The following is a 21,828-nucleotide window of genomic DNA, read 5'->3' as shown; positions in this document are numbered from 1 at the left end:
TGCATATTTCCATTAAAAGTGGAATATACCTTGAAAGGACAATGACAAGCAGCTGCCCGAGCAGTAATAATGGATTCTGTTTACTTGGAATAGTACCTCACTCCTCCTCGCTAGCTGGGTAACAGTTTTCAGTACATTGTTACTACAACAAAGATGTGTTCAGTTCAAGTTGGTTCAGTGAATTAAATGTAATGCATTCATACATTTCCTACAAAAAAGGTAAATTTCTTCAACAAATGTGCATATTTTTGTTGTCTTTTTAAAAGTTCATATCAGGTCAGATGTGCCTTAGATGACTATAGATGTCCCCTGGAGAGTACGCACATGCCATTTATGCCCTTCACACCAAAAACACACCTCTAAGGCACAGTTTGTCTTTGAATTACTTCCATCAAACCCAGTACTGGTTGTCTTTAAGAGTAGGGGACCTGGATCTCAGAGAGGTCTTGAATCCTGCAGTGACAGCTGGTACCACGTTACCACAAGGTACATTATCTCTTTCACTGCTGTTAACATGTCTAATATTCCTGTCACCACCTGCTCCATCAGCTTTACCATCAAATGGACCCCAGAAGGTCATCCCAGGGGCCAGACTCCTCCTTCTAGGACTTATGGGTACCCTGGGTGAGGTAGGGCAGCTTCTAGGGCCTAGCGGGGTGACCACCACAGATGGCATAGCCACGCTCCGCTCCGCCCGACCCAGGTAAGGACTGCCCTCGGTGCCCTCGTCATGGGGTAACGCCACTGCAGCGAGCTGCTGGAGGAGCCGCAGCCGGGCCTGCTTCTCCTTGCGGCGGCGGAACACCAGAATCAAAACTACAAGGATTATGATGAGGAGCAAACAGGACAGCAGCGGAAGGATAATGAGGAGGGGGTCTGAGGCAGGGCGAGGGAGGACCTCAACGTGAACTGGGTGGGTGTCAGGAGGGTTTACTGGACCGTGTTTGTCTGAGACAGAAGGAGAGTGAGGGTGTGGGGCATGACCGTGACCCCCTCCCACTCCCTCTGCACCACTCCCTGATCTTCCTCCATGACTCCCACTGCGTGTGTGGTTCCCCCCACGGCTGTGAGGCCTGAACCTGTGCTGTGTCCTGTTGTTGTTCTTATGTGATAAAATGTGGGGGGGCAAACCCACCTCGACCCCGCTGTGTGTCGTGGATCCCCCTCGTCCACCTCCTCTTCCCCCTCCAGTAGTAGTCCTATTATGTGTCGGCAGACGGGCTGTCGTGTGCTCGTGACTTGTGCCGTCTGCTTTATTTGGACCGCTAAGCCCATGATGCATCTGGTGGTGGGGAAAGATGGTGAAGTGAAGCTCACCCTTCGCTGGCTGGACGTTTCCAGCTTTCAGCAGGAAGATGAAAGAATCATTGAGAGGTGTGGCTGGGGCGTGGCCTCGAGCTGTTGAGAGTGCTGATTTGTTATTATGGAGCTGGTTGTCACCGTCACTGAGAGTCTCCTCGATGGCGACCCGGCCTTGCACCACATCTCGGAACGTAAACGACTTCAGGACCTCTGATGCTCGGTTAGGGTCATAGGTCATCTGCACACACAGACACAGCAGAAGAGAGTGAACTGATATCAGATGATTAGACTATTAGTGACATGAGGTTTCTGTAATTTTCATATCGCTTGCATGCTGTTCTAAATGGGAGGAAGTTGTCATCAACACATCAACAAAGACAATAACTTTAAATGCCATACAGAATATTTGAACATCAGCTGAAAATCGTGTTTTTGTTGACTCCCAGCGGTTCAGCCTTTCACCTTGCAGCAGTGATGTAGAAATGTACTCCATGGTCGGTAAATCGTGACAACACATTGAGAGTTAGGTGTGGTTACAGAGCAACTTTCAACCACAGAGAGTAGTGAAACATGAATTTTCAGCCTGGTACTGAGTTACTCTTCAAAGAGATTTTAAACTGGTGAGTCGCTGTTAATTTACCAGCAGACGCATTATGCCAACATGTTCCTGTTCAGAGCAAATAGGCTTCAGGCATCTGTGTGTTCAACTGACAGTAACAGAACAAACAGCTCGGGCACACAGGAAGTAACCCGTTTCCAAAGCATATTATAGCTTTTTAGGTTGATGAATGCTTTTTCAAACCTTCCAGGCTGTCACTGGTTGCAGTTCATGCAACTTGCTTGAGATACATAATCAATCACAGTGAATCATGTCGGCTTTATTGAATTTTATTCTTTGTCAATGTCACATTGTCATCATTTGATAATGCAGTTCAAAGGAACGGACTGTATCTAAATGGACACAGAGACTTGGTGGCTGGAAAAAGCAAAGCTGTTTGGCAGCTGACTTGTTAAGAGTTTCCCACAACCACTTGCAAACTTTTTTAAGAGTATCTATGCTTTCAACAGTATTACCATGGCATGATAATGTTTGTCAGTTTGTCAAATGTTTACTGTGATGGATATCCTATCACAAGTGAGTTTCTCCAAGTTTCATATGTAATGTATACACAAACTGCATGTCAAAATGTATCAAAAGCTTACAATGAACAGCTTTACCTTGACTAGTTTTCCATGTTTTGGTGAGGACAGAACCTCAAAGACTGGGTCGGCTCGGCTGATTCTTGCCAGCTCAGAGGCATCGATCATGGCTTTCCCCAGTTTCACAGCGATGCCACTGGGCACTCTAACCTGCTCCCTCAGGTAGATCAGAGGCCGCACAGTTACCTTCACCGTCTGTGCTGTTACATTTCCATAGTCAACACCGGGGGACGACGCTGACACTGACACTTGGAAGCTGTCTTCTGATTCGCTGAGATCAGTCATGTGATAGACAACGCGGCCAAACTGCAGGTCCTCATGGCAGAAGGTCGTGACTTCCAGGTCGTTAATGGCAATGCGTCCGTGGCGAGGGTGTGTGGTGACGGTGTAGGTGATGTTGGCCCGACTGCGACTGTTGGTTTGAGCTGCAAGCTGGTTGGTTGTCAGGACCACAGCAGTCCTGCCTTGAACCAATGACAGGCCAGTGTTGTTCACCATGGAGACAGAGGGCTTTATCACCTCCAAACTAAACAGTCTGTAGAGTGGACGATGATGACCGTCGGTTACGTTGAAGTAGAAAACACCTGTGGAGGGCTCACCCTGACAGAGGGAACACAGGGAGGAAGGTGAAAAGAAACTTTTATGGAATGAAAAATCACACTAAAAAACAACATATTTTTCAAAACAGCGTCTCCTCTCAGCTGCATTATCACGCAACAATTTTGTAACTGATGAAAATAAGATACGCTGATGAATTACATATCTCAAACAGGTTTTAAATCTCTGCAAGTTGGTTGCCACACCACACTGAAAATAAATCAATGGCTACCTGAAAGTCAGGTAGCCTACAATTTGTAGAGGTTGACTTTAAGATGCTCTCGTTCTTAGGGTAAGGGGTTTCAAAGACAAGATTAATTTGTACTTTTGTAACTGTAAAAAAAATGAATTTGAACCCCCCAATCTGTAGGATTTTAGCATTTATGACTTTGGCGACCCCTAGTGGCAGTATCAAAAGACACCGTGGTACAAGCAAAAGCTTTTGCCATCAGATGTTGTTATACATTCTATAATTACATAACAATTACACACATAGGGGCTTCAAATGGACATGCCTAAATGATCACACATTTTCAAAAAAGAACTGAAGCAGTAAAGCAGACTGTCTCTTCACCTGCTGTATAAAGTGCAGCCGGCCGTGGTTGACGTCGTACTGGGTGAAGGAGGTCACTGGCTCTGGTCTTTCCCCCAGCGTCAGGTAGCCATTGTTGGGCTTACTAATTACAAGGTAGTGCAGCTCCTCTGGAGGGGTGTCATTATCCTCAACCTGCACATGTAGATTGACACCCAAAGTAAACATTCATGAAGTCAGAGCTGTTTGGTTAGTTATGGTGCAGAGTACCCATCCTTCATCCCGAATGTTATCAGTAAAATGTTACATTTAGTTTCCCATGAATCGATAAATATTTGTGAAAATCAAGATCTCAATACTGAGAAAAAAAATCTATTTTGAACCATAATTGTCCAGCGCTGACCACAGCTACACCTGCTCTCTTAACACAGGCCCACCTGCAGATTGTCTGGTCCAAGTACAACCCTCTCTCCAACTACGACCTTCATACTCGGGGTTCTGCTCCTGATGAGTGGTGGCTGGTCATTGACGGGTGTCACCGTGATGTTGAATGTCTCTGTCACCGCCAGGCTGTCCTTGACACGGCGATGAGAAACCCCGTCTAATGACGAAAGGGAGGGCGTTGAGGCCGAATAGAGAGGGGAAAAGGAGGAGGCGGAAGAGGAGGAGGAGGAGGAGGAATCAGAGGAAAAAGCAGACGAGGACGATGAGAAGGAAGAGGCAGAGAGATCCAGCGGAGCCACCCAGGCCCGGAAAGTGAAGCTGTCGCTCGTCGTCTCTGAGTCATCGTGGATGTATGTGATGCCTAACTTGTTTAGGGTGACCTGGGAGAAATCAGGTCTGCTCCTGAGAAAAGATGGACATAAAAAAAAGCTCTTCTTACTATTCTGAAAATTCTTAACCTGAGGCTTTATTCAAAGGTTTTTGCAATAATAACAAATGTTTGTGTTCCGTTTGCCTTTTTGTTAGTAGTGTTTGGTGAATGTTTTTGTTGGAGTCAATGATAATTATGATAATTAGAAAATCTGATATAAGTTACACTGCAGTGTCTGTGGATTTGGTGTGACCCATTTTGATTTTAGTGTTCAGTTCATTTATTGAGACACCAAGAACAGAGCCAAGCACCTGGTGAGGTTGTGTCCTTGTATAGACAGAGCCCCATGGCGTGGCAGGGAAATCACACGGTACAGGATGTGGTGGTCTTTCCGGTGGGGCTCTGGAACTTTCCCAAGGAGATTGGTGGCATCAAGTTTAGACCTGTCAATCATCACCCTTCCTCCCTCGGCCACCACGGCACCTGAATAACAGATACAAACACCTTGATTGGTCCTCTTGAATTTATATTCTTCCTGGTACAAGTTTATCCTTCTGAAAGTGTATGAACTGGCTTTATCTTTCCAGAGTTCATCCTGCTGGAGCTGGAGCTACTATTTTCAAGAGTTTAAATACTGTAAATGCAGAGCATCTAAAAAATATTTAACAAGTTAATATATATCATGTTTATTCTAAACTTGAAGTAAATGAAGTAAATATCAACTCAGAAAGAGAGATTTTTAAACACACAGTTGCACAGTACCTGCGTTGCTCAGTAGTCTGGTCTTGTGTTGAGGGTTGTTGTGATGTTCGTTGGCCTGGTAGGAGATTAAGATGGTGAAGGTGTGCAGAGGAAGGAAAGCAGGAGGAGAGGACACTGTGAAAGAGAAAGTGTCTGCAGCCGACCATCCCACTGACTCTGGCTTGTTCTGATCATACAAGATAACTCCATCATTCACCTGCAAGACAGAGACAAAGAAATGAGGAGGATGAGGAGAGAAAGTGAATGATTTCATTTGAGATGTACACAAAAGTTTTCAACAACACACACACACACACACACACACACACACACACAGACACACACATCCCTTACCATGCTTTGTGTGAACGTGGAAATGTTTCGTGTAGAGTTGTCGGGCATACGTTGGAGCAGGCGACCAAGTTTAGGCGGAGCGGTCACTGCAAACAGCACAGAATGGTTTCTTCTGAGGTCGATGACATCGTTGGTTACGGCCTGAAGCTCCTGCTCTGATATTGGTGTCACAGAGCCTTTAAAGGTAACAAATACAGAGTGAGAGAGACGTTAAATGTTTCATGTTAAATGTATATCAGTAAGCATCATCATGCTGCCAATCTAAACAGGCACGAAAGGGCAGCCGGGCTGAATCACCTCAAGAAATATATATTGTTAAAGATATTTAAAAAAATGTGGTACTGACTGGGCTGTGATGTGTTTGTGTAGGCGGAAACATAAGGCAGCAAGCAGATGCTTGGACTAGTGATGCCACCCAGTGCCATGGTTATATAACTGCACTACATTTGGAAAGCTTTCCTTTTCAGATTTCATTTGATCAATAATCACAGGAGGAATGAGGCTAAAAACACTGACGCTGAAAACACTTTCATCAGAAAAAATAGAAAAAATAATTGCGTTTGATGAAAATAAATGTTGTATTATCTAATAAATCTTCTCATGACCCTGAAGAGTGGTCTGAATACCCATGTTAAAAAGTGATAGATCAACAGGCTGGTGTCACCAAGTTCACCAGTGTGGATTTAAAAACCTCATATAGTGTCAAACCACCTGGGTAGACCTCCACTGGATGATTTCTTTGCAAGGTGAGGACCAGAGTGTGGGCAGTTGTGCTGAAGATCTGACGAGGGGCAAAGTTCACGCCGTCGTTTACCTGGAAGTGAAAGCCACCAGACAAAGCACCTACACAAAAACAGCGCCAACATCAAGAAAACAGAAGAGTTATTCCTTCATTTATTCCAGACTCATCTGTTATTCTAAAAGTCTAGAAAAAAGTAAATAGCAAAATGATGCTCACCACTGTGTATGAACACCAGTTGCCCGGTTTGTATGTGATTCTGGGTGAAGTTCAGGAGGTGCCTTGAGGGGGAGCTCTTCAGGGCCAGGTGGCCGTTGCTGGGAGGTGTGACGATGAACTCCAGCCCCTCGGGCAGAGTGTCCGAGTCCTCTGCACTTAGATCATTTATGCTGATCTCTGTCACTGAACCCACCCACACCTGAGGAAACAAGAGGAAATATGGAAGGAAAGGACAGGAAGGCTATTAATTTTAGCTATTAATAGTTTGACATTTTGTGAAATTCACTAATTCCCTTTGTTCCAAGAGTTAGGTGAGAAGATAGATACCACTCTCATGTCTGTACGCCAAATGTGAAGCCAGAGCCAGAAGGCGATTAGCTTAGCTTAGCACAGCAAGACTGGAAACAGCTTGCACATGGGAGAACTCCCTAATCATGTATATGTCCTTTTTTGATCAAAACCATAGTCATGTAATCCTATTCAGCCTCCCTTTACTCACAAAAGGCTGACTTGTTTGGGCTGAAAATGACCATCATGTCTACTTGACACCTATGGGTGTATATTGTCACTTCCCACCTTCAGACCCTTGTTGGTTGTAACAACAGGGGTCTCATCATTGACCGGTTTGACGTCGATGTGTACGGTGCAGGGTGGACTGTGCTTCTGGATTTCCGTCTGATTGGCCACAATGGTAAAGTTGTCTTTCTGTGTGTCACTGCCGTCATGGATATAGGAGATGTACTCACGTTCCACCTGGAAACAGAAGCGAGACTGAATCTATAGATGGACAAACATGTTATCACACAGAGATGAGTGTTCCATATTCAATTTCATGAAGAATCTGTCAGATATGGTGTCCCCTGTGTATGTGTATGTGTATGTGTTCAGTCGAACCTCAGTGTGAGTGAAAGCAGTGATGGGCATCCCTGGGATCCGGCTGTGCTCCAAGTGTCCGTGTCGTGGCGGAACGATGACCTGGTACAGGAAGTTCATCCCTGAGAAGTGATGATTGGCGACCTTGATGATGTCGGATGTCAGTGGCAGGGACGACCCCTCATCAAGGGTCAAGTCAGACACCTACAGAATCAACCAACAGATGAGTACTGATATACTAGTTTGTTGGTTGGTCACTTAGAGGTCAGCTACTTGATCAATCCAGTCCACCTTTGTGTAATGCTTTGGCTGGGAAAATGAATTTCTCTCCCTTTTCATGTAATTCTGTCGTTTTCGAGGTCATTTAACATCGAGACATACATTCTGTACCTGTAGAGGCAGCAGGATAGGGATGATATCAATCTCCAGCCTGATAGGTCCGACCTTTGTGACCCCGTTGGTTGCCTCCAACAGAATGGAGTCGTTGGTGCTTCCTGCAGCCTGCTGATGGTAGATGACCAATCCCTGGTTGAGGTCCTCCTGGGTGAAGGAGTGTGTTGACTGCTCTCTGTTGCCCTGTTTGGAGGAATGGAGCAGACGAACCCATCACGCACTGAAAACCTCCTAAGTTACTTTTCGTTAGGTGTTAAACAGTCAAAAAAATCCTTCATCAGGAATGTGTGGATGTGATTAGCTTTGACCCCCACAACCGTCACCGCATTTTGATCCAAATGTTGCTAAACTCTGATTGGTGCACAGAAATATGTGACATCACGTTTTTTCCAACTGAGGCCTGCCCACTTCGAACAAGAAAAGTGAGAACCAAAACAGCAATGCTCAAATCTCTCATGTGAAATAATCAAAACTATTCTCTCAAAACTGTTGTGTAGGACCATCAGCAGATAAACCCTCTGTATAACATCTGCCCAGCACCAAACTGCTGGGTTAAATGTTGGCTGTAATGTTGGCTGTACTTGATAGACGTGCTGCTGTTCTCCATTGTTGTTCTGGTGCTTTGCATTCGGGGGTAACCTCTGAAGGAAGCCCAGGGTGGGAGGGCTGAGGACTGTAAAAACTATCTCTGAGGGCTGGCTGTCCTCATGAACCACCTGTTCAAACAAAACAGAACATATTTGCAAATAATATGGAAATATGTCACATTTATTAGTACAGGCCTCATTATTAAACAACACTTCAACATGATAGTACGTATGTACGTTAGAAGATGAGTAAAACAAATCCTGCATGCAGAACTATAACAATGACTTTAAACTATGATGAAAACTTTAAAAGGGATGTAATACAGACGGGAACCCTATATGGAACAAAATAAACATTACAATGAACTTTTGATATTGACAGATATAATTTTATCAGTTTAGATATGGATGTCTAGATGACGCCAAAGTGAAACTGTCATTTTCATTTCTCATGTATGGTATTTCATAATCATTCTGGGAGAAATGTGCCTCAGTAATTGCTTTGAAGTGTTAACTTGGAAAATATATTACTTAGAAAGCAGTCTGTTACATATATAAAATCCCCATAATATGATCATAGTTACAGAAAATAACCAATACCAGGAACAAATACAGGCTGGAAAGTGATAGTAATAAATGAGTCATATAGTATGTGATGGTTATTGGCTTACCTCTAAGTGATCCCTGCTTATGGAGACATTCAGTCCCTCCGCCACCACCACTGGACGGTTACTTATGACCGTTGGCGGCCTCTGATGACTCTCCAGGTAGATTTTTACTGGCACTCCGATGTCCAGATGTACCTCCCTCCTCCCTCTTTCTAGTCGCCTCTCTGTGCTCTTCTCTCTTGCTCTTGCTGTCACATTGAACCAATCTGACAACTCATGGCTGCCGTCGTGGTGATACACCAGTCGCCCTGCCACCAAATCTCGCTGGGTGAATATTGAAATTGCATCTGCTTCTGTTACAGTCTCACGATCGCCATCGTCAAAGCAGAGCACACCGTGTTTAGGTGGAAGGAAGACCTCAAACGTCACTTCCTGTGGGTCGCGGATGTCAAGGTTGCTGAAGATGCTGAGGTTAGCAGAGGTCAAGGTTGTGATCCCACCTCGCTGAACCGTGAGGCCTGTGTTGTTTTCAGCTTGAAGGTAAGGATCCTGGGCCATCACCTGCTCCAGCCAGTTCCACAACAGGGACAGACATTAATTACAGCAGCAGTCAGTGAACACGTTAACATCACTAGGCTTACTTATTATCACACTAATACACACATACGTTATTTAATTAGCAGCAAATAATTTGTAGAAAAAAACATAAATAAGCAGTTAAAGGAAACCGTCACAGACAATTTAAACTGACACTGTATATTTCCTATCACGCATATTGCTTGACTTTCTTGCCTTGCCTGATTTTACATGTTGTCTGTATTTTTTTTTATTTCAATGGCTCATCAGCAAATGGCCAGTGGACATAATTTGAAAATAAGGCACTTGGCTAACACTGGTACTTTTACAGTGAAGGTGATCAATAGCATTTTTCCTGTAAAATATAAATGAAAAAATAAAATGTGAAGACATAATAATCACCTCCAGCAGTGTTGAAACATAATGTTTCCCATCTGATACGAAAAGCACAAAACGCCCAAAACTCACTCCTCTGTGGACAAACAACACCTTTTTCTGAGAGGAGAGAAAAGAGGAGGAGATGTCAGAAGAGGAAAAAAAGAGTTTGCTTTATGAAAAAATCTTAACAAACTAAAGAAACACCAGTATTACTCTTTAAGACAACAGAGTATCTAGAGGTCAAAGGCAGTTGGATTTGCTGTTTCAAAGTGATGGTTGGATCTGGAACAGTGTTTGAAACCCACTCCCTCCGCACCTTTCGAACATTGGAACTGGTGGTCATTGGTAACAATTTGTGTAAGCATGTAAATATGTGCCTTTAGATGTGGTTCAACTGGGAAGTTGCAAGGCTTTTAAGCCTATTTTTGGATCATTCAGACATTGAGAATCGTTGACATCATGACACACAAACATCTGAAGACTAAAACAGCAAATCCATATACCTGTTGCTCAGTGAGTCTAAATATTCTACCACCTGGAAGACCAAGTAAATAAATAGTGCAAACCTGCTCGAGGTCCCGCTGTGTGAACTCATAAAGCTTGTGACTGGTATCACTGGCCATCACCAGCTCTCCCATAGGAATCCCCCTTCGCGTGTACACCAACCAATTGTCCTCAAAGTCTGAGTCATCGTCCCGATAACAAAGGTCATTCAATGTCACCAACCTCTGCCCATCGCGGGCCACATGAAAAACTTTATCTACAACCCTGACAGGTCTCTGATCATTGACAAGCTGCACAGAGATATTAAAGGTGTATTCGACTGTGTTTCTGTCCTCCTTCCTGCTGGTGTGTTTGTGTGGCTTGTAAACCATAATTTGAAAAATGAAGGAATCCTGCTTGGTCTCGCTGTCATCGTGAACATACATGATCCTCTCCCCAATGATATCCTGATTTGTGAATGTCACAATGTTGTCATTAATGGAGGTTGAATTGGAGAGGTTAATCCTCCTTATCTGCCCGTGCCTGGGGCTCACTGTAATACTGTAGTTGACCTCCCGGTTACTTGCTGTGTGAGTGAACAAGATATCTTTGTTGATGACTTTACTTCCTCCTTCCAGGATTGAAAGGCCTTTGTTAACAACGGTGATGGCGGTCGACTCAGCTTTGATATTGATTCTGAAGTCGTAACTTGTTGAGTTGGCAAGTGTTGACAGCACCTGAAAGCTGAATGTGTCTCTTGTGTCATCGTGCAGCCTGTTGAGGAGCTTGTACTTCACCAAGCCATCTGTGATGTTTTTCTGGCTGAAGGTTGAGTTCCTTTGTAGAACTTTGTTGTTGAGTAATAGCTGGCCTTTCTTTGGGACTGTTAGGAGCTTGAAGTAGAGGTCGCTCTCATTGAGTTTAACACCCTTAGATATCACATGCAGGTCCTCGGGAGTGACAGCAGCAGTCTGAACACCATTGAGCTCCATCTTGCTGCGTGTGACCTTGAAGTGGATCCAGCGTACCATGATGAGGAAAACAACCTCCTCGGTAGCCAGGGAACCAATGCTGATTTTACATTTGAAGTGATCAGTAATGTTGTTCTGAGTCTGAAGGCCATGGTAAGTGCTGAGGTATCGGATCCGTTCTTTTTCCAAAAGCTTCTGAGAGAAGGAAGTTGTTGGTTTCCAGTCGCCACTTGAGTGCAACCGCTGGAGCTCACCGTACTGTGGCAACTCTGTAAGATCATAGCGGATTTCCACTACCTGATCGGCTACATTAACTTGTACTGCAAGGTGAAAGGTTGAGATGATGGAAGCCCCGCCTTGGTTCACCTCCAGTCCGGTGTTATTCACCAGTTTGTGTTCCAGTGCCACTGCCATAATCCTCAAAACTACTGTGTTGCTCAACTGTGGTTAGGACAGGGAACAAGGAAACACCAGAGGTGAGGATAGGAGATGAGATGAGACAAAGGGAGAGGAAGGGGGAGAGGAGGCAGCAGGAGATGAGGAGAGGAGAATGAGGAGATTAGATAAACAGGAGCAGATGGTTAATTAAGCCTATACAGATATAACATAATTGCAACATGTAAAATGTATGTGTGCAATAAAACAATCATCTACAAGTCAACAAGACCAAGAGTCTACAGTCATGCTAACGGCGCTGTGAGGCACATCAGTATGCTACCATGCTCACAATGACAATTGCTAACATACTGATGTTTACCATGTTGACCATTTAGTTTCACATGTTAGCATGCAAACATTTGCTAAATAGCACTAAATACAAAGTACAGAAAAAGTTTATGGGAATGTCAGGTAAGTATTTGACAAAAGAATTTGACCTGATGACAGAACATAGGATAGTTAATGGAAGGGGGACATGCATGTACCAAATTCATTCAACAGCCGTTGCTGAGATATTTCAGTCTGGACCAAAGTCAACCAACCGGCCAGCAGACTGGCAGACCCACATTGGCATCCCTAAAAACGTTGGGATGGCTAAAATGCCCCAACCCTATATCTCACATCCTTTATGTTACAGCTTATGGGTTTATTGCATGTTGGGCGAGCTAATACATTACTTACCTTCAGCCCGTCACTGACCCTGAGTGCCAGCCTAGAGGTGGGGACCCCAGTGTGGACAAAACTGATTTTACCCTCCTCCAGATCATTCAGGGAGAACAAGTTAATTGCCCTGGAAGATAGATGCAAAGATGTTAACTGTCCAGTTCTGTTTCCTCTGCTTGTTTGTCTGATGCTGCAAAAGGAGATTGGCAGTCAGTATCAACTACAGAACAGTACAGTGGTCGCAATAATCAGTTTGTTTAGTTACCAGAATAAAATGATGAATAAATGAGCTCCAGTTCTACAGTTGGCTCTGTGATCAGTTAATTTCTAGTTAGGTACAAGCTGTGTATTTCTGCATAGAAAATTTTGTGTGAACAGGATAACAATTTTATTACTTTATTATCTATCTAAAAACTTCAGCTTCGACAAGAAATAGATTCTGTCAGCACATTCCAAAACCATCTCTCTCTCTCTCTCTCTTTATATATATATATATATATATATATATATATGTAAAGCCACTTATCCAGTAGACCTCTTTGATTGGTTGTAAGAAGATTTACAAGGCACTGTAAGGCCTCACAAGCTGTAGTACAAACCTGCCTGGGTAATCCTGGTGCTCAAGGTGTCCGACCTCCGTGTTAAGGTTTCCCAGGGAGCTGAACACCAGCTCTGCAGGACTGCTGTCAGGGTCCGACACTCTCAGCACATCTGTTGTCAGCTGGGGACATTGTGGTTGTATTCATTTTTATTTTATACTTAACACACATACAGATACCATCTGGGCATTCTGCTGTACCTACCGGTCGTTTGGACTTCTCTATCAGAGTGAAAAGGTTTCCCTCCGGCAGGCTGAGCACAGGTGGATCATTAACAGGACTGATGCTGATATCAAACCGGTGTAGGCGGTTGCCCTTCAGAAACACAGGAAGTTCCTTCTTGTTGTTGGAGAAGACTGAAAACATGAAGAAGTCCTGCTGGTCTTCTGACCCACCATGAACGTACATCACCCTGCCCTGCCACAGGTCCAGCATACTGAAGGTTCGGTCAACCTCCTCTGCTCCTATTGTGATAGTCCTCTCCTGCCCCTTGCCCAGCATCCCATCAGGGTCTGGACTGAGATCCAGCCGGAGCTGGCCGTGGACAGGCTGCCCCTCAACGCGGAACATCAACTGGGATGGATGAATGCCCAGTTTTCGAAAATCAAGATTCACCTGGAAGGGAGTGCAAATAGGAACTGATTTATATTGGTGATATCATGTGCAAACTACATAACTCCAGCTTATTTTTTACTGACATTTATGTATAAGAAACCTGCAACTAAAAGTAAAAAACTAGAAGAACAGATCAGCAGGAGACAACATTCTTACCCTTATGTGTTTGGGCTCCAGAGGTGCCCGGCCTCCTTCCATTACCTCCAGCTTTCTCAGTAACAAAAAGTTAGGGTTCTTCTTATTGTTGGTAATTGGTTGTGTGGTTGTAACATCCAACTCAGGACGATCTGTTGGTCTGGTGGAGGTCACAGCATCTAGAGCTTGCCCTGTCTTACAGCCCACAGTGATGTCCTTGGTGATGGCAGCATGAGGTAGGCCCATTCTTTGAGTGTTCACCCTAATTTCTCTGAGGCAGCCTTTAAAGGAGCCTCCTCCCCCAGCCAGTTGCCCCCCAGGCACAGCGGACATCAGCCCAACTCGCCTTGCCTCTACCCGTGCTTCTTCGTCCAGCCCTCCCAGGAAGAGAGGCCCTTTCAGCTGGATGACCTGGAGCTCCAGGCTCAGGCTGTCCTTGACCAATTCTTCGCCCACCTTCAGCTGTATGCTTTGGGGCAACAGGTGCAGCTGGATGGGGTACCAGGTGTGGTTGCTGTGGACATATGTTAGAGAACGCAGCTCAGTCTTACTTCCCTGTCCATTTCCTACCGTTGCCACCAGGTGACCATCTCTGATCTCTATGGCAACAAACCCTCCCTGATTGCCAGAGCTATACAGGATCATGCCATCTTCTTCTCTTGCAGAGGGGTGCAATTCACATTCAAACACTCCCTCCTGTGGCACCTCCCATGGTGGAAGAGAGATAAAGGCTTTAGAACTGAAAAAACTGACAGAATCTTCTTCTGTTGCAGAGAACTGGGGACTACAGCCCAGAGATACCTCGCGGACACTCTTGTACCCAGAATAAGGCCTTAGGCTGGACAGCAGGTTATGTTCATTGAACACAACTTCATCTATGCAACCTCTAAACCCAGAGGAGATGTTGAGAAGGTATGGGTGGTTCAGTCCAGCTGCCCCGCCAACAAAAAGCCCGTCATCGACACTGAGCTCCAGATCTGGCCCTGGCATTCGGAGGCTGGTATGAGAGTTTCGGTCCACAGTCATGTTGACATTATGGTGGTTGTGGGTCAGCTCCATGGAGTGCCATGCCAGGTCACTAAGATGGATGCCTTTTTCTGAGCGTAATGAACGCTCACCTGAGCCCAGGTCCAGACGTACCTGAGGGATGAAGGGGAAGGAGAGGAGGGAAAGAGTGAGGAAAGGAGTGACAAAAGATGTAAACCAAGACACATGAAATCTTTCTAATATCTGTTTCTATGCCAAAACACAAACTTTAATTAGTAAGACAAAGAGTTGCAAGAAAAGCAAAACACATAAAACCAGGCAAAACATTGTGATGAGATGTTGAGTGTGCACAATTGAAAACAAAATCATGGCAGTTGTTAATTGTAGATTAAAGCATTAATGCCACAAACACAACCAAACTGTTTCCTGAGCAGCTCCTTGGCATGTACATGGAGTTTTCATTCAACTATAGTGGTCGTCTCTCCTAACCTGAGTCATGAAGGAACTTGTCCTGATATGAAGCCAGTTATTTTTTTCTCTCTGCAAGCAATCCGACACCAAGCTGTGTGTGTTCAGACCTCTCTCTGGCTCTCCTCAGGATAGTAAATGCCAATATATATGAGCTAAAATGGCCCAAGGGACAAATATTTTGTCTTGTTTTGAAGATCGGAGGCATCTTTATGTGAAAGCCTCTGGACAGGTTTTACTGTGACTCATTTGTATTCATATTACTAAAATCCAAATGGTCTTCCCCTGACCAAAAAGCAAACTGACAAATGTCCTGTCATAACATTTGTGTTCTTTAAAATTAACAATTGATTCCTTTGACTTGATTGATGAATAGACTCCTGTCCTTTGGTGCACTACTATCCTGTGCTTTAGCCTACCTGCAGGCGACCAGAGATCAGCTCCAGCAGCAAGAAGTCTCTGCGTCCAGCTGCCAAAAAAAGCAGCCCAGCCTGACTGGAGGTTCGAAATCGTACATGGAGCAACGTCTGAATCGACGTCTCTACTGTCCGCAGGTGGATGTAGCCATCACCGTAGAACGACACTACAACAATGACAAAGGAGACAGATGAAAGGTCCAAAAAAAGCAGCCCAGCCTGACTGGAGGTTCGAAATCGTACATGGAGCAACGTCTGAATCGACGTCTCTACTGTCCGCAGGTGGATGTAGCCATCACCGTAGAACGACACTACAACAATGACAAAGGAGACAGATGAAAGGTCCATAAAAGTGTATGGAAACGTTTTACTGACTCACAATGTAATTGTGGAGGGTTGTCACACAAACACCTGTGAAATCTAATGCAATCCAATGGTCCACCCACAAAAGATAACGTAGTGAAGTGTAAGACTCCAACAGAAAGGTGCTAATTCCATTCTATAATAGTATTTGAGGCTGTAGTTTGTTTTTGTTGTTCATAATATAGTGTTAGGTGTTCATATTGCGCTGTTTTGATTTGAAGCCCAGTCAGAATCATGTTAGCTTGATTTGAAACATGGTTTTATTCCCAGATTTCCCACTAATTATTGTGAGGGAAAGTCATAAAAGGGCAAACTGGAGATCTTTTCCATGCTGGCATACTTACCCACATGCCCACAAAATGAAATGAACATTTAGTGACCAAAGGCCGTCTCCCAGCAAAGATTATTCCATTAATCTGTACTGACCGGTTTGTCAATGTGGTGTCTAGTCTGCACTTTACACCTGCTATCCAAGATCAATTAATGACAACTAATGCATTCTGAAGCGGCTCATCCTGAAATGTTCTGATGCTAATTAGACTTCACTGTTGACCTAAATGACGCAGATGGGACATTTAGTTGTGCAAACATTTCTCAATGGCAGAGTTGCTCTGAAAGCACAAATAACATCACTAGTTGGCGTAAAGCTTAGGGGGGACTGTTTTTCACAGCACATGGAATTGCTAACTGGAATTGGGAAAGCATGGTCCAAATATAAGTACAAAGGTGCAAAGGACAACTATCTAAATTAATTTAAGACCATGACTATAACCCCATGCCAGTGTACCCACCACTCACATCTGTGAATAAAAAACCCCCAGTAAAACCATCTTGATTTTAATCGATTTGACCTACAAAGCAGCTGTATTGGAGCACTCTGTCAAAATGACAGAGTGTCAATTTGTGGAAACCGTAACAGCAAATAGAGGTCAGAGAGATGTGTGTGGTTGGGATACTCTAAAAACTTTCTAAAGCTCTCTAAACAGTACAGCAGTATAGAGTGGCAGTGAGACTGAACACAAGAACAGAATTAAAGGCATATTTAAATGATTCAAATGAAAAGCCAGATCCAAAATGTTACATACAACAGACTCTCTCTAGCTTCACCTATCTCAATAAAAAGAGCTAATTGGCATGAAGGGGCATTTTATGAATTCATTACTAATTAAAGCTGCTGTGTACAACTCTACAGTGTAATTACATGAAAGCCAATAATTTATGTTCCCAGATCACACAGAAAAAAAGTCAGTCAGCAACCCAAGCTATAATTTTACATGCAGGAAATCATAACCATTAAACATTTAACATAGTGTTCAGTCTCTAAATATTGTTTTTCTTACGGGTGGTTAAAGCAACTGCCAAATTGGCCAACATCGCTAATTCATTTGTAAAATTATTAAGGAACTTTTTTTGACTGACTTTAGTTGAACCTATTTTGGATGAGCTTTTTTGGCTAACGTTCGGGTAAGTCATCTTAGTTACTTGTTTTTTTTCTTGTGATAAACATGGCTTATGTTTGAGTCAAACTTTGAGTCAAACTGAATAATAGATTTTCCTTTTAGTATAAATTTGCTTTTAAAAACAGATTGGAAAATAATCATCTTTTACATCCGATCTTCTGCATTCCATATTTTTACTCTGGTGGGGAAATGCACTGCCTGCAAAAATTTAAGTTTATTATCAAGGCTATTATTATGGCCTATAAGACTGGTCCCAGTGAGAAGTACACAGTCAGCAGGGCGGCCCAGCATGCCGCTCTGCATAAAGCCTATAAGCCCACTGTCAGTATAACCCATGTCTGTCCATCTATCTCTAATCTGCCTCTATGATACCAGTGAACATTGGATTATTAGTAATCTTCCTACAGTCACAGACACACCTCGAATGGGAATGCAGATCTTTAAGGCACTGTCATGAGCAGGTATAAGGATAGAGATCTCTTGAGGCAATGCTAATATTGCTGCACATGCAGCAACCTTTCTTAGCAAATGTGGATAGTTTAGTGGCAATTATTTTGATTTGCTCAGAAGTGTTGTCCACTTTCAGAGCTGACACGGTTCTAAGGTGGTTTTTCAAAACTAAGTGAAGTGTTAAATGAACTCTGATGTGTGTGGATTTAGAAACACTGATAAAATGCTCATTTTTATACTCAGAGTAAACTTAATAATGACTTTTCTGTGTGCAATGAAATGTTTTTTAGGGAAGAGCAAGGATATGACACTGTTTACTTGTACTTGTTTTAAGCAAGTTACATCACCAGAGGAAAGTCTTATAAGCCAAACTTCAAAGTGTCTAGGAGGGCATTTGGTGAGCAGTGTGACATCAGATCAGGTGCCCATGTCCCTGAGCATAACATAATAACTGCAAGAATACAACCAAACTATAATCCAGTATCTAGCAGCATATTGCCATATGTCTACCGACAATATTAGACTGGATTAAACATTAAGCTGCCAACTGTCACAGACACATTTTAACTTAATCAAAGGTTGTAGAAACAACAATACTGCATTAACAACTTAGCCACTATCTCCTGTGTCAATTCATTAAAAGGGGATGGGATTCACTTCAGGACAACGGCCACATTGTGTATGTGAATGTTAAAACTAATACATTTGCTCTAACAACCATGCAAAACTGTATTTTTACATGCTTCTATAAGGGAAAACTTTTTACAGCATAACCAGTTCTATTATAGCAATGCAACAAATCATTCAGCTACAATGTTGTAGCATAATTGTTCTCAGTTTTAACTCAGGCATCACACAGTTAGGAGGAACAGTTTTTTGTTTTTCTCTGCCTTACCTCCATAAACTTGTCCTGTGGAAATCAGCAGGAGCAGAAACAGGTCAGCCACTAAACTCCCCATTGTTAGTTAGGCCCTTAAAATCTAACTTGCTTTTAGTTAAAAGCAACATCTGGCTGCTTGATTGTGCCGTCCATTGTCTTTACTGTACATCACTGGCTCTGCATGTCATTTCAACCAACTTCCCGAACACTAACAGCCTATATTGGCTTGCTTCATTGGCTTTGGCTGGCAGCCTTTAAAAAAATATACCTGTGTCTGTGAGCAGAGCACAGTGAGATGAAGCTCCACCCCCTGATCCTCCCCTTTTGGCTGTTGTAATGCTTAGTACCAAACATTAACACAAGGGGGAGGTGTCATAACACATTCAGAGACAAAGAGGGAGAGAAGAAAATAAATGTGCAGAGGCGCTTTACAGAAAGTACACCAGATTGTTTGTGTGTTTCAGTCCATGGGGAAACTGAGACTGGATCTCTTCCAAGTTGGACTATTTAAGATACAGATGAGACTTATTTTGAATAAGTATGATAACATATTCTGAATTGAACCCAACCTTTCTTACTCTGTCTTGTGGTGAGAGAAAAATTCAGCATCAACTGCTGTCACACATGAACATAAAAATGAGCAGCATTGACAGAGGGCCATTGTTCAATATTTTATTTTGGTAGTCAAGTAAAAATACTCAAGCCTTGTTTTGTCCTTTTTGAACGAGGGATGTTGCAATTGCATGGCATGTGACTTGGACCACTTGGTCACTGGGATGCTAAAAGAAAGCATTTGTTGATGTCTACTATGAGAAATGCCAATGTGGCATCCTGGCTGCAACTACTTCCTGCAAACCAACCGCTCTGCATTTCCCTGATGATGAATGATACATGTTTTTTTTATTATTATTAGAAATGTTTATCACAGATCACAACTTGGACACATCCCCTCATCACAGTCTGACATTTTCAAATTGAACGCTTAGTGGCTTTAACCACAAATTCACCTACTTAAGTACAATTAGCAATTTTAAAAGAACAAGCACCCCCTGAAAAAGCTACTCAGTTACAGTGACACCAGTGTCTGTAATTATTGACTTTCCACCCCTGATGCCAGTAAAGCACCCACTGCACTGAATTGAAATGAATTGACCTGCAGAGAGGGATAGAAGAGAGAGAAAATAAGAGACAGAGGAAGAGAAAAAAAGAAACAACATTGATGTGAAGAATGGGAAGGAACAAATTGCACAAAATTGCTAAAACAGAAGAGAGAGGGGAAGTAAAAGGGAACGAGAGGTTAAAGGAGGGAAATGGCCACTTGCTGATTTAGGTAAAGTGGAAGTTTGGGTGTGATTGTTCAAACTGCAGGACACACTCCCAAGTCTGTATCCTGAATCCCTCCCACCCTCTACCTACATACACACACACACACACACACACACACACACACACACTCACACACACATACACTGAAATGTATGAGAGTTTGGTCCATTAAACTGTTGAAAGAACACATAAGGTCTTTTATTCCGCTGCTGATAGAAACTCCGCTTGGCTCGCTCATGAGAGGTGGGTTGGGTTTAGCTTCAGTTCCCAGGATGTTGAATAATAGACGCCACAGCCGGGTTTCTTAAACGAAGAGGTCACACCCAAAATGGGTCACAGTTCAGCTGGTGACGGGTCCTCTCATGATGAGAGTGGTGGTGTGTTTTAATGAGCCTGGATCCCACGCTGAGAGGATTACCGTCTTGTCTTTTGGGCTGGAAAAGTCTTTTAAGTGTTTTTTTTTTAACTCTCGAGCTAGACAAGCAGACAAGTGAATGTTTATTTTGAGTTCACATGCAAAGGAATTAATCTTTTCCGTGCATCAAGACTCATTTGCGGGGACATTTCTGATGCTAAATGCATATTATTTTTCTTCTTTACTGATATAAACAAATTAATTAATTTACATACTAATACAAGGTTGTCAGTAAAGTGGTATTGCTAAACAGCCCTATAAACTCCAGCAGATATTTTATTAGCATTTGGTGCTATTTGGGAACTACTGTAAGTGATGAAGGCCACAGTCTCTTGCTCACACACATATTTTTTGAAGGAAAATTTAATATTTTTTATTTTTATTTTAAAGTTTTGTAAATATATGTATGCTTATATATATATATATATATGTGTGTGTAAACTATATTGGCTATGATAATATTTTACTGTTTTAGAATTTTATAATATAAAGTATTACAGTTTAACTTGTTCAATCATACCTACTTGGAAATAAAAGCAATGAACATTTAAATGATTCCCCAAATTATTTTGGATTTTTCAGAGCTACTTCCTGGTTCCACTTTGAAGTACCATAGCTGTGCGTGCATGCAGTTTTACAATGTAATGGTGAAATATGAAGCATAATTTAGGTCCAATTAGTTTTCACAGCGGTTTAAATAATTGTGTCACACTGGAGATTTATTTGAAACCACCTGTTTGCCTGACTGGTCTTTTTGCTGGCCCTCTTGGACACTGTTGTAACCACAGAATTCAGCAAATTGATAAGTAAAATGTTACAGTAACAGATGACGGTAAAAACTACAACAGCACTGAGATGAAACGACGAATCATGAACAATCAACCAATTCAATGAATCAAAAGACTTTTAGCTGTGTGTGTGTGTGTGTGTGTGTGTGTGTGTGTGTAGATATTTCTCTATACACAAATGCACTTTGTAAAAGATGGAAGATGAAACATGCTCCTCTAGATGCTGTTTGAGATGTTTGCTGCCCTTTGAATTTCTTCAGAAAGTTTCAGAGCTATGAACGTGGTTTAATACAAAGTAGAGAGCAGGAACCACCTGGCTGAGGAAAAGGCAAACAGCGTGGACCAGGAAGAGATGGAGGATTGGGACCAATTTAACTCCAGCAGCAGCTAAAACAACAAAAGCACAACACACAGCTGGATGGACAAACCTCAAAGGTCCCTGCGTCTTGCCCTGTCAC

At 43.0% G+C, this 21,828-nt stretch overlaps 1 protein-coding gene across 1 annotated transcript; it reads right to left on the bottom strand.

The window, feature by feature from the left end:
* Positions 1 to 391: 391 nt before the first annotated feature.
* LOC139301527 (chondroitin sulfate proteoglycan 4-like) lies at positions 392 to 18,920 on the bottom strand. The gene is made up of 22 exons (XM_070924951.1): positions 18,857 to 18,920; positions 15,692 to 15,855; positions 13,839 to 14,957; positions 13,272 to 13,682; positions 13,068 to 13,189; positions 12,487 to 12,595; positions 10,480 to 11,808; positions 9,938 to 10,030; positions 9,023 to 9,520; positions 8,346 to 8,480; positions 7,762 to 7,947; positions 7,393 to 7,575; positions 7,075 to 7,251; positions 6,499 to 6,697; positions 6,252 to 6,383; positions 5,541 to 5,716; positions 5,208 to 5,403; positions 4,757 to 4,928; positions 4,069 to 4,477; positions 3,674 to 3,826; positions 2,521 to 3,102; positions 392 to 1,540 (listed from the first exon to the last, which is right to left on the bottom strand). The coding sequence occupies exons 1-22, from the start codon at positions 18,918 to 18,920 to the stop codon at positions 392 to 394; spliced, it is 7,758 nt and encodes a 2,585-aa protein (XP_070781052.1).
* Between the last annotated feature and the right edge of the window lie 2,908 nt (positions 18,921 to 21,828).

The sequence above is a fragment of the Enoplosus armatus genome, chromosome 18, assembly GCF_043641665.1.
Source record: "Enoplosus armatus isolate fEnoArm2 chromosome 18, fEnoArm2.hap1, whole genome shotgun sequence".
NCBI classification, from domain to species: domain Eukaryota; kingdom Metazoa; phylum Chordata; class Actinopteri; order Centrarchiformes; family Enoplosidae; genus Enoplosus; species Enoplosus armatus.
Note: the sequence above shows the minus strand (reverse complement) of the source record. Positions and strands in the feature narration are given on the sequence as shown.